General features: G+C 41.6%; 1 protein-coding gene across 2 annotated transcripts in view; it reads left to right on the top strand.

Annotated features, from left to right (window-relative positions):
• stil (STIL centriolar assembly protein) overlaps positions 1–13085 on the top strand; it is a 29054-nt gene extending 15969 nt beyond the window's left edge. For both annotated transcript variants that reach the window (XM_023267203.3, XM_023267211.3), the window contains exons 11-16: positions 1387–2145; positions 4708–4807; positions 4926–5154; positions 8134–8224; positions 9509–9783; positions 11899–13085. In XM_023267203.3, coding sequence (XP_023122971.2) covers positions 1387–2145; positions 4708–4807; positions 4926–5154; positions 8134–8224; positions 9509–9783; positions 11899–12466 — 2022 coding nt within the window. In that variant the 3' untranslated portion in view covers positions 12467–13085. The remainder of the gene's footprint in view (positions 1–1386; positions 2146–4707; positions 4808–4925; positions 5155–8133; positions 8225–9508; positions 9784–11898) is intronic.
• Positions 13086–13311: the final 226 nt, after the last annotated feature.

Here is a 13311-nt window from a genome sequence, read left to right on the forward strand (position 1 = left end):
TGCCTTTAGATCTTCTTTATTGCTAGGTCTGGTACGTCCCCTTCTCCTTCTTCTAGCCCGTTTCCTGGACACGTCTGCTTGGTGGCTCTAGATGTTCTGATTCAAGACTCAGTCCACTGCTTGTGAATCTCTCCCAAATTCTTGAATCTACTTTTCTTGACCATCCTCTCAAGTCTGCAGTCATCTCCTCTTAGAACTCTGTGGACGTGTCTAGGGGTTCTTGACTGACATCTCTGTGGCGGTCTGTGAAATATTATAATATTTTCAGACTGATTTTGTTTGGCTTTATTTGTTTCATCAAAGTTAAAGCAAATGAAGGCTTGAAATATTTCAGTTAATGTGTAATGAGTCTAGAATATACAGTTTTCACTTTGAGCAATATCTGATGACGAATATTGAACTTTTTGTACCATGTTCTAATAATATAATATGCACCTGTATAGTAATTATACAAAGTACAATGAGATTGGGAATGCTTGGGAATGTCTCAACAAGTGAATTTAATTACCTAATAAACTGCCAACAAAGTGTATTTTTCCCCACCAAGTCTCACATGGCTGCAGCACTTCTGCTTTGTTGCAAAACATAAGAAAGACAGCATATCATTCTTGAAATGTTTTATGTGCATATTTATGATAAACACAGTAATTAAATGTGATATGAACGCATCACATACAATGAAAAATAGTTTCCGAGTTTCCTCCATGATATAAACAGATTTTCTGCACACCTCTACAATTTTGGGCTAATAGAACATGCTCATCAGTGACCTTCTCAGTCAAGCACATCGACGACATGTGAAACTGAGAATCATGCAGCTCTTCTCTCTTTGTAAATGTTGTTGGACTGAATGGGTCAAGTTTCAGTCATTTTGCAGTTTTGGATTGCTCAAAAAATGCATTTAACCGCTGCTGCTTTCTCTCTGATTGTTTGTCTGGGAAAATGCTTTTTGGGTTAGAGTGTGTCATGTGATTAATGTACATTGTCACACACATAGACTTGCTAATGTGATAGACTTCTTGCCTGTTGACAAGTTTTTCTACATTTTTCAGCTTTACGTAAGGCAAGCCGTCCTGTCAGCTGCAGGTTGTCTTTGTTCCACACATTGCAGCACCATCTTGTGGTCAGATCAAAATGTTCACTCATTCTGTGTCTTTAACTTTTATACTTCGCATTTCAATGGCAGGCAGCTGAGATCTACCAAGGTTGTTCAGTGCTTCAAAGACTGGGAATTGTGTAGCTGTGTTCCAACAGATGAGTGAAAGCCTCATTTGTGATGTTCCTCTTGCATGAATGGGCTCTAAATTCCCTTTCTAGATGTTCCTCTGATGAAAGAAGGTGTGAGTGCACGTCAACTGTCATGTCGATGACTGTTTGTTGTTTCAGACTCACAGAGTTCAGCCGTCTGTTCCCGAACTCTCTTTGCTGATTGATGGCAGCTTCACCTCTAGTCACAACACTGGTCAGGACTCCGGCTACGCCCACAGGCCTTCTTCAGCTTCCAGGAAGTCTGCTCCTCCAAGTGGACCCACCGCTGCCTCCTCTTCAGCACCCAGACCCACTCATCATCCTCCCCCTCCCCCTCTCCATCCTCCTCCTCCCCCTCTCCATCCTCCTCCTCATCTCCACAGCACCCCCAACTCCAACCTGCAGCAGCTCTGCACCTGCTGTTCCAACCACACCTATGACTGCACCACCATCTCCTCCTCCCCAGGGCTCCTCCCTGCTGCTGCTCCACCTGTCTCGCATCACAACATTGCTTCACCCAGCAGCCATCCAGCTACTCTTTCTGCTCCTCCTGGCTCTGCCCGCCAACCTGTTGTTCCACCCATTAGTCACCATGCTCCTCCTCCTGCCCTTCATCATACTTCCCCTCCACCCTCCTCCACCCACCGCCATACTCCTCCTCCTCCCAGCTCCTCCCCTTTCTGTCCCTGCAGCCACCCTCCTCCTCCCCTGTGGTGTGTTGACTCCCTCACTCCTCACCCCTCATGTCTAGCAGGAGCAAACCCTGTGTCTCCTCCCGGGCTCCCCCGTCCCTCCTATGTGAATCAGTGCAGTGATCAAATGGGAGGAATGGGACTGTCGGACACTTACCAGCTGCTCCTCCACCAGGACCACCAGCTACGCCTCCTGCAGGCTCAGGTAACGCTCTTTAACCATTGGTACAAGTAGTAAAGGAACAGTTCACATAAAAATAGATGTGTTTTTGTGATCTCGGCCTCACATCAGTGGAAACACGGACATGTCTGAGAATGTTAAGAGGACATGGTGTATTATCGGATTTATGCAGCTTTGATCGTATTTTGTTTTTACTGTACTTCTTTTGGAATAAAGCTGCAGCTTACAATCATTTTCATTACTGATTGAGCTCCAAATTATCTCCTTAATTAATCATTTAATCAGTTACTCTAAACCAGGGTGTTGAACTCATTTTAGTCCAGGGGCCACATTCAACCCAATTTGATCTCAGGTGGGCTGGACCAGTAAGATCACTGCTAATAACCTATAAATAGCCACAACTCCAAATTTTTCCTTTGTTTTAGTGCAAAAAAAGTACATTCTGCAAATGCTCACATTTAAGGAATTATCTTTCTACAAAACATCATGAACAACCTGATGGAAGAAATTACAAAGCGACAAAAAAAATGGACAAACAACACAAAAACAAGACACAAAACGACACACAAGCAATGAAGCAAAACACAAAATGACAAAAGGAAGACGAAAATACATAAGCTAGATCAAAAGGAAACACAAAACGACAAAAACATGAGAGGAAACGACAAAAATCAGCCAGAAAAGACAAAAAACAAAAATAGGACAGAAAAATTACATAAATGATACACAAACTGACAAAAACGAGACACAAAACACCAAAAGCGAGAAACAAAATGACAAAAAAAATGAGATAAATGACACGGAACAAAATAAGAGACAAAAAATTAGACAAAGAAGTTACAAAGCGACAAAAAATGAGAAATGACACAAGCAAGACAAAAATGACAAAAATGTGAGATAAATGACAAAAGTCAGACAAAAACAATATAAACACGACAACATATAAAAATGAGACACAAAACAACAAAAGGGCAATGTAGTATTTTATTTTACAATCAAAACAACTTCTCATGCTGTAGAAATTATTTTAAATTTATAGTTTTACTCATGTCCAATCTGCAGTTAATTTCTTCTCTGGAATTTTTACACTTTGAGGGCTGGATTGGCCCTCTGGAGGGCCAGTTTTGGCCCGCGGGCTGCATGTTTGGCACCCCTGCTTTAAACACACATCAGAATGTTCTAAAGAAATATCTAAGATATTTTAAAATATCTTGTTTTGTCCGTCCTCAACATACCTTCTGGGCCACTAATCTCATTTCATAGTCCAGCCCTCTGAAAACACACAGACCAACTGCATGTGAGTTAAACCGTGAATGTGATTCAGACTAAATATCGTTCCAGTTCTAAATGAGCTCCTCCACATGTGCATGAGAATGGCCCTAACTCCATTCAGGCCTACATTTCAAATCCTGGCAGGACAAGCTGAACATAGGGCAGTGGGATAGGAGGGAAAGAAAGAGAAACTGATTTAAGATCTGTTGAGATTTATATAATGTAAAGTTAGTTGAGACAGTTAAAGAAAAAGGGGAAAAGCTGCGACTAAACTTTATTTTTCGGAAGCTATGAACTTTATTTTAGGATTCATAGTGTTTCAAAAGCTATTTTATTCGTTTTCTGTTATTTTTAAATGCAGCCCTCATTTTACTTAATGAGGAGCATTATACAGATCTAAAGCCTTATATATCGTTATACTTACATGTTAAGTAACAGTAATTATTGTCAAAATGTTTTTGAATCATACTGATTTTTTTTTATTTGACAGTTATTGGTTACATGCAGATGCTCATACAATAACTGGACTACATCAACATACATCACAGTAACTCAAGTTAGACATTATGGCCTGGAATTTTGCTTTAAAACATTTTCTCTGACTGGACCTCTATGAATTTTAGTTGAATGCCGATGTACTATACTATATATGCAGGATACAGCGCGGATTTCCACCTGTGTTCTGCCCAGACGGTTATTTCTGTTGCACAGCACATTCACTTCCACTTTTGATGCTGTAACGCACATGCCAAACGCGGAATCCGATTACCCGTTTAATCGGCAGAATAATCGATAGAATGCTTGATTATTAAGATAATTGATAGCTGCAGCCCAAAAGATAATATTTCTAGTTGACTTTTTCGACTAATTTTCACAAACTGCTTCAAACAGGGCAGTAAACATAGAGCCAAAGTCATTATAAAAACCTGTTCCAGTGCTGTAAAATGAATTCTAACACATAGGGCTCCATCTACAACCATGTCAGTTTTATCTTATGTTCTGAGATAGTATGTTAATATTCAGATTTCATACAGAACAAATATCAAAACATTTCCTAGAGTGATGTACTCACTTCAGTTTCCTCATACACTCTGCTTCAAGCCAGCAATAAAATCCAGCTGCTCCACACTCCGACTGGGACTTGTGATTGGTATTACAAAACACATGGAACCTCAGAACCTACTGCCGAAACTGTTGATACGGTCCTTAAAGAGGCTTATATATAGTTATTTAGCACATTTTCATTAAGAGCAATTTAATCTTTCAGGATTCTCTGCATCCTCACTGCATTGACTGTTTTCTAATGATCCACAGATCCAGATGCTGCTGGAGGCTCAGGGGAAGCTTCAGTCCTCCAGCAAGCAGGCAGACACTCAGACACCTAAGAGCACAGCTAGCGTTGCCGTGGGCACAGGTGAGATGAGACGGTTCACTAGTGGAACTGTTTCCCTACAGCTCACCAGACACAATCACACAGCTGTCACGTCCTCACGGTGTTTCCACATCACTCACACACTCACTGCGTCTTTCAGGTGCCAGTTTGTTTTGGGGGGATCCAGTACAGCCTCTTTCTCAGGAGGAGGTACAGGCTTCTCCTCGCTCTTCTCCTAGCCCCCTCTCCTCACCCAAAACACCCTCTTCGATCATCTCCAGCCCTTCAGCCTCTTCACATGGCCTGTCTGCCAACAGACCTGTGGGTGGGGCTGAGGACAGTGACATCAGAGGTCAGACGGCTTCCTTCCCCCCATTTGGTAAAGACAGGTAAGTTGTGACACTTAATTTGAGTTCAGTTTCATTAAGTTCCCACTATTGCCACGATTTTTTTCATGATGAGAAGAGCACGCATGCTCCCTGTAAACAGGAGTTCACGCATATGTGAATATGTATGAGAATGTGGGTGAAAACAAATATGTGACTGGAAGTATTGGTGTCCAGATGAAAAAACACAAACAAGTAAAGAGAGCCATCCATCATCTATACACCGCTCAATCCTCATTAGGGTCACAGGGGGTGCTGGAGTCTATCCCAGCTGACTTGGGGTGAAGGCAGGGGACACCCTGGACAGATCACCAGTCTATCACAGGGCTACATACAGAAACAAACAATCACACTCACGCCTACGGGCAATTTAGAATCACCAATTAACCTCATAGTGGAGCAGATAACTGCAAAGTACTTCGGTTTGTGATGCAAGCATTAAATTTTGCACAAGTACTCTTTTAGGTCCACTTTTTTAAAAAAGGCGCTGGCCATGCAAAATTCCAAGATGGCGGCCATTTTTCAAGATGGCCGCCACATGCACAGCAAATTCCTCTACTGCAGTTAAATATTTGAAAAAGAACACAACATTAAGCCTTAAAACCAAAGTTTTTTTGTGTCTAAGATTTTTAGTTTGATTATTCGTTGTAACACATCACAGTATAGTTATAACAAAGATAGTATCCAAGATGTCTGTCGCAAAACCAAAAAAAAAAATGCTGATACCTCAGGAAACATTAGACATAGAATCCTATTTTGTGATCTATACCTAGGTTTTCGGAAACATTAAATTAGTTGGACATGCTTTTAGATTCCTAGTTCCCATGGGTATTGCTGAAACAAAGATGCAGTCCAAGATGGCTGTCACAATATCTTTAAACCATTGTTCACCAACTAGCATTTGGAACAAAATTAAGATTTTTAGGGTTTACTTATTGATAAATATGGTTATAAACCATTTGTTAAAATTATGAAGCCTACACTTTGTTAGTGCTGGCTCACCAGTGTAACATGCATAGTCCATCTGCCTAAATCAGAAACAAAAGTAGTTTACCAGTAAAATTTCTGAAATGATAAATGATTTTTATTTTCTGAAGATACAACGGAGCAGCTATCTTGAAAATAGCAGCCATTTTAATTTTCAGCTGGAGCATAAAGGATGGTCCTTAGAGACTAGACATAATTTATTCTAAATTTCATGCTTCCATCTGAAGATATTCTGACAAACATAAGGAAAATATCTTCTGCAAAGTACCTAAAATATTGAGATTGATAGATTTCATGGCAGCCATCTTGGACGGCATCTTTGATACAAGCATTTGATTATGTACTAGAGCCAAGAAAACATTCCTATTAGCTTCTTTGACCCCTGAAACATAGGTATACACTAAAAATATTGGCTTAAAGTCAATTTCTTACTTTAAGAATAAAACCTTTTCCATCTGGATGGCAGCCATCTTGAAAAATGGTTGCCATCTTGATTTTTTTCGTGGCCAGCGCCATTTTTTAACAGAGTGGACCAAAAAGAGTATTTCTGGCAAATTTCATGCTTGCATCACAAACCGAAGTATTCTGGGTGTATTTTGCAGTTATCTGCCCCACTATCAGCATGTTTTTGGACTGCGGGAGGAAGCCGGAGAAAACCCACGCATGAACAGGGAGAACATGCAAACTCCATGCAGAAAGATCCAGGGAAGGCCGGGATACGAACCAGGGATCTTCTAGCTGCAAGGCAAAAGTGCGAACCACTACACCACAGTGCAGCCCAAGTAAAGAGATTTTTGTGAAAAATATTCAAAATGTTATTAGTCTTAAAAATAGTCTTTTCCAAATATCAATAATATTTTAAAATAAGAGAATACGAAAAAGTGAATCACCTAATATAACAATGGACAAATATTTTCCTGTTGATCAGTAACAATAATTCTAGTAGTTTCAGTCTTGTATCTTTTTTTTTGTAAATTAAAAAGACACACACAGAAACACACACTCGAATAAACAAAGTGCAAAATACATTTATGGTACCTAAAATAGCCTTTTAGTGTTCTATTCTTAAAGACAGAAACAGCTGCGCTTTGTGCTACAAATACAGTGTTCAATGATGATGATATACCATAACGCACCGTTATTTTATACAAGTCAGATGGTATAGAAAAAAATCATACAATGAGGGGCAGAATCGACATACACTAGTCCACCACAACATGAAAACTACCTGCCAAATATTTGTGTAGGTCCCCATCAATGCCACTGAAACAGCTCTGAATCATCAGGACACACCACCGCTGAGGATCCTGTAATGTCTGGCAGTGGACCATGTGAGTTGTGGAGCGGCGCCTCAGTGATCAGGCTTGTTCAGTTGCATCCGATGGATGCTTGATTGGACTGAGATCTGGAGAGTTCGAGGGCTGGGTCAGCACCTTGGGCATCGACCTCTTTTGTGTTTGGGGCACATTGTCCTGCCGGGGGAAGCTGCTACTGTGGGAGAGTGCCATTGCATTGTCACAGTGATGTTGGTCTGCAGCAGTGTTTAGATGTTTGCTACCTGTCAAACAAACATCCACATTAACACCAGGACCCAAGGTTTCCCAGCAGAACACTGAATTTGTATTGAGATGATCAATAGTTTTAATGTTAAGGCTGAATAGTGTATGTGCATGTGGTTAAAAAAACCCTGCATTAATGGACTTATCATTTCAGGTGATATTCATATACACTGCTGTGAAGTAGTGACAGAAATATCATACAAATAGTATAAATGTCATTAACTGCTTGGACACAGTTAACAGTTATCTCCATTTTTTTGTTCCTATCTTGTACAGTTGATGATTTGATCATGAAACTGGTGTTGAAATGCTTTATGTGTGCTATTAAAACAGTCTTGAATGAATTCAACTCTGTCAGAAAGTTAGACAACTGTTTACTTCATGTCGATAAGGTTTCACTCTAACATAAGTCTTTCATCCTTCATGTTCTGGTCAGCATCAGTGGTCTGCAGAGTCCAGTTCTGGGAGAAAGTGTCAGCATGTACAGACCTGCAGAGGAGCAGCAGGGTTTCTACCACAACCTCATGGTAACACAACACACACAGTAGACTGATAGATGGTGGCAGGACACCCAGTGTTACAACATGGTGGTTCCTCCACTCCACAAACACACTGAATCACACTCTAAAGATAGATAATAAATACCATTCATGAGGTGCTCCACTACAGATATTTTAAGTCAGATTTTGAGTTTTATTTATTTGAATCCGGACCCTGTCTGACCTCATGATGTTATGAAGTTGATTTCAGTTGCTGTAACTTGAAGTGTTGCTATTTAACTGAGCTTCTGAAATACAGTGGTCCCTCGCTATATTGTGGTTCACTTCTTGTAGTCTCACTGAATCGCGGATTTTAAAATGCGTTTGATACTGTGGATGTTTCGCTATATTGCGGAATTTTGCGGTACAGATATTTTTCTGTATTTATTATTGGTGGAATAATAATAAAATAAATAATGTAGCATCTTCTTTGTGTTTGATTGTGTTCATCTGCATTTACTTTATTTTGTTTATTATTTTGGGGATTATTTTTGTTTTGCCTTGGATCTTATTTCGTGGATTATTTGGTCAGATATTTTATTGTTTTGTGTTTTCTTACTGCCCTGCTCGGCGTCCCAGATGTTGGTTCCGCATTCTTATTGTTTTTGGTACAGCTGATATATTTGTGGTACAGTGGGAGAACCGGTAAGAGCGCGGTCTGTATTTGTTGTGCTGAGCGGTGAGTAAAACCTGCATGAAACTGTCCTGTCAAGCTTGGGATGTTTAGCATGGAAGACAGCAAAAGATATGAGCATAAAAACGCAAAATAATGGTAAGCCGTCTGACCCGCAGCCTTGGAGACGGGTGAGTCCACCAATATTTAAGGGTTACAATATGGTTGCTACTTGGCAGATTTTCATCTATCGCGGGAGGGTCTGGAACGTAACACCCGCGATAGACGAGGGATCACTGTATAACTCATTTCAAAGTGAGCTGAATTAGTTTATCTTTGTTTGGTTCAGCAGCAGCTGCAGCTCATGTTCAAGCCTGTTTCAGAACTTTGTCAGTGGAGTTTGCAGGCCTGTAATTGATTTTCTGGACATTGCATCTGTTTTTCCTGTTGTCTTTTAATATGCCCTGTCACTTTACTGAGCACAGGTCAGCATGTTTTAACGTATAGGAGTAGTGTGTACTCATTGCACTTGAGTTACAGTTGTGCACTGGTCGTGTCTCCTCTGTTATGTGTGCACGGAGATTGTGCACCAGTGTGTTTTATGTACTTGGCATTCAGCTGTGTGCAAACAGATCTTATCTTTTGATCTGTGTCCTCAGACTCAGCTGACCAGTCGCCTCCAGGAGTCAGACAGTATAGAGGAAGAGGAAGTGGAATCGCAGAAGAAGAGTGTCTCTGTGGTTTCCGACCACTCCAAGTACTCTCAGCCCTCTGAGTCCTCTCTGTCCACCAGGAGGAAGCAGCAGCAGACTCCAGTAGGAGACCCTGTGGTCAGTGCCACTCTGCGACAGCTGCAGCAGCTCGGAGTCGACATGGACAAAGAAGATCTGACAGAGTTTGACAAAAACCGACTCAAAGCTGTGGAGAGTGCCAGGTACTAAACTCACCTGAGACTCTTTAGACACATCTCAAAAACATTCATCATGCCTTCTTATTCATGTAGTAGTTTTGAGTTCTTTTGTTCAGACATAAGGTGCATATATATATAGATGTTGATTACCTTGACAGTTTTGGCAAAAGCTGTCGCCTTCTTCAGAAGCGTCTCACTGACAGCGTGTGACGTGTCAGCCGGCAGAATTTGACAGCCGGCAGTAGAACCGCCAGATTCGCCAGGCCAACCACTCCTACGCCGTAATGGCATGTCGTGGCGAGCCCAACGGACCCGACCGCCCCACCGGGCATGCCACAACCCCCACCGTCCCATTTCTTCTGGATTAGGGTGTCCCAGGTGTGGGAGAGCATGAAGCTCATGGCCCTCTTCGCACACCTCCTGATCTCCATGGCCTCCTTCCTCCAGCGTTTGAGTTTGCTGTCTTCTGTTCCGATGATTTTTGCCCCGTCCCAGTCCATAACATGATTGTTTCTTTTGCAGTGGTCTGATATTGCAGATTTGAGATTTTCCTGTAGTGCTTCTTGTGAGTCGTGTTGCTGTTTCCTTTTCGCAGTCCTTCTAATGTTCTTTTTTTCCTTGTGTGAAATGTTCTCTCTGGCTCCCTGACGTATGTGCTGTTGCAAGAGTTGCATGGTATTTCGTATATGACATTGCACTTTTTTTCCTGCTCGATATTGTCTTTTGGGTGTACTAGTAAAAAAAAAAAAAAATCTTTAGACACAGTCAGCACTGATTATACAGCTTTGTAGGCCACATTTTATTTGTTCTAGATCTCATTCAGGTTCAGATGTATCTTATGGTGCAAGCAGGTACTTATCTACCAATGTGGACTCTTCCTGCAGTCCAGCTATAGTAGTGACTGCCAGTACACCTGGGTTGAACTTTTCCACAGGTTCATAAATCCAGTTTGCTGTGAATCCTCACATAAGTAATGTCTGCTGTTTAACGCCCACTCAGTGTCTGTGCTGCTGTTTCTCGGTGCAGCTCAGAAAAGCAGCGCTGTATGCCTCCCTGAAAAACATTTCTGAACATGTTGTCACTCCCAGTCATAGTCAGAAAAGGTTACAATAGCTGGTTCCATGTTGGACGAAGGTCATAGTTAGTAGGAAAGCGCACACCAGCGATCAACTTACATGTTAAGTAGAGATGCACGATATTGTTTTTTTGCTGATATTTGATATGCGGATATTTTCCAATTAATTTCTTCTGATTGCAGATATATGCAAATGTTTCCAAACAAATTCAGAGAACATCAGACCTGTCCTGTGGTGGAATTAACACTTTATTTCACTTACTCTTATTACAATGTCAGGAGCAGATATGAAATAGAATGCTTGCCAAATGCACTCATTTGCTCTGCAGATTTGTAAAACTACATCAGCTTACATGTAAAACACATTTATTTTTATGTAGTCTTTTCAAACTGAACTTAAGTCTGAACTCTGAAACTTTTCATCCTGTGCCTGATCCTGTCTGTACTTCTACAGTTTCCTGACCTGCCATTTGTTAATGATATTTCATGTTTTTATAGCGTTCCCTGCATTGTAGGCATCAGTTAGCTTCATTTTCAGATCTTCTATCTGTTGCTTACAAGGCTTACAGGCTCATAGACGGAATGCGGACACGACTGTTCATACTGAAACAGAGCTGTGCCGATTGCATTTCCCCTCATATCGAACACAAAAAAACACACAAACACACAGCAGCTGTTGCTGAAGCAGCATATTGTGATTATTGTTATTTTTTATAATTATAAAGGTGTGGATGAGCGAGAATCTCCATGTTCTGTCTCTCCTCATGCCACACATTTGCTTTAAGAACGGACTGTTATCCTGGCACGTGTGCAGTTGGTGATCCTGCAGACATAAATTGTCTTTCACAGGCCTAACAAATCCATGGAGGCATGATTTCAGAGTTGTGAGAAGTACGGTGCTCCTGCTGTGATGCTGCTGTCTGGACTAAATGAGTTTTCCTTTGCTGAGGAACTACTTGTGTAGCTTTTGAAGAAGAACTTGAGATGAAAAGAACAGGTGGAGTCAGGTGACATGCCATCCAGCCATGCTCTAACTCTATTTTTGTTTGTGTGTTTGCTGTCAGCACTCTGGCGAGCATCAACCCAGCAGCGGTCCTCTCCAGGCTGAGTATGCCTGAACAGTCGACTCTGTTCCCTGGAGGCAGCGTGGATCTGAGTCTGGAGGCCAACGCCATTGCCCTGCGCTACCTGAGTGACTCTCAGCTTAGCCGGCTGTCACTGGGAGGACATATCCCCCAGTGTGGCCCCACCTCCTCCTCCAGTGACTACCTGCTGTCGCCTAGCAACATGTCGCTGGCCACCAGGAAATACATGAAGAAATACGGCTTGATCGAGGAGGAGGGGGGAGATGAAGATGAGGAGGAGGAGGAGCACAAGGATCTCAGAATTCAGGAGCCGTCAGAGTGCCACCCGCTGGCTGAAGCTCTGAATGTAAAAGTCCTTCCACAGAGTCAGCTGATCCGGGACCTGCGGCCAAAAATGCAGCTTTTAGCAGTCAGCACCAAACCAAACATGAGTGACGGAGAGAACAGGCACCCATATGTAGTCAGGGCCAGCAGCCATCACACAGAGGGATCAGTAGGTAACATCCTGGACCTGAGCCGCTTGAGGCAGCTTCCAAAACTCTTCTGATGCCAAAACACCAGACAACCAACCCGTCATTGGACAGAAAGGGAGTTTTTAAAAACTGTTACATTGTAAATGGAGTTTTGTCGATAGCACTTAGTGCATGAACACTCCGCTGCTCTGACCGAGGTCCTGGTTTTACTGGAAATCTGCTGCCTGCATTCAGAAGGAGCAGCCATCAGCCAGGTGGTTTGGTGAAAAACGACCTGCCCAGTTCAAAAACTGCTGTTTCCTAAATGTGATCTGGTGTGCCTCAGAGGTTTGGAGTGAAAACTGTTGATACCAGGTCAGGTCGGGATTTTCATGGTCACGCTGGTTTTAACTGGAAGTCTGCCATCTTTTGTCAAAGGGATCATCTGTCATACAGAGGTCTGAATAGGAACCATCCGGGACCTGAACCTGGAACTGGCTAGCTGATTTTAAAAACGGCTACATTATAGATGGAGCCTGGTGTGTGTGTTAGTGACTCACTGGTTTTACTGGTTGTCACGTTTAGTTTAGCGGACGTTTGTGTGTGTTAATGAGATATTTAGTTTTTCATTATCCTTCAAGTCCTGTTTGTATCTGAAATGTCTTTTGCACAGTTTTTATATTTATGATTCCACAAATAAAATTTGCCACTAAGTTTAAACTATATATGAATCTGAATATGTAAATATAGAAACATGTTAAGCAGCATGTAGTCAGGTTTCATTTTGTTGTTGAACATCCTAAATCACAATGTTTAACAAAGGAAAGGTGAGTTTTGTCTTTTTCAGAAGAAAAGAAGTGTACACAATTATTTGACAACTAAATTACAACAAAAGGTTTTTCAAGTTACTTGTTAATTATCAAATTTTAGAGTAAATGTA

Source organism: Amphiprion ocellaris, chromosome 2, assembly GCF_022539595.1.
Source record: "Amphiprion ocellaris isolate individual 3 ecotype Okinawa chromosome 2, ASM2253959v1, whole genome shotgun sequence".
NCBI lineage: Eukaryota > Metazoa > Chordata > Actinopteri > Pomacentridae > Amphiprion > Amphiprion ocellaris.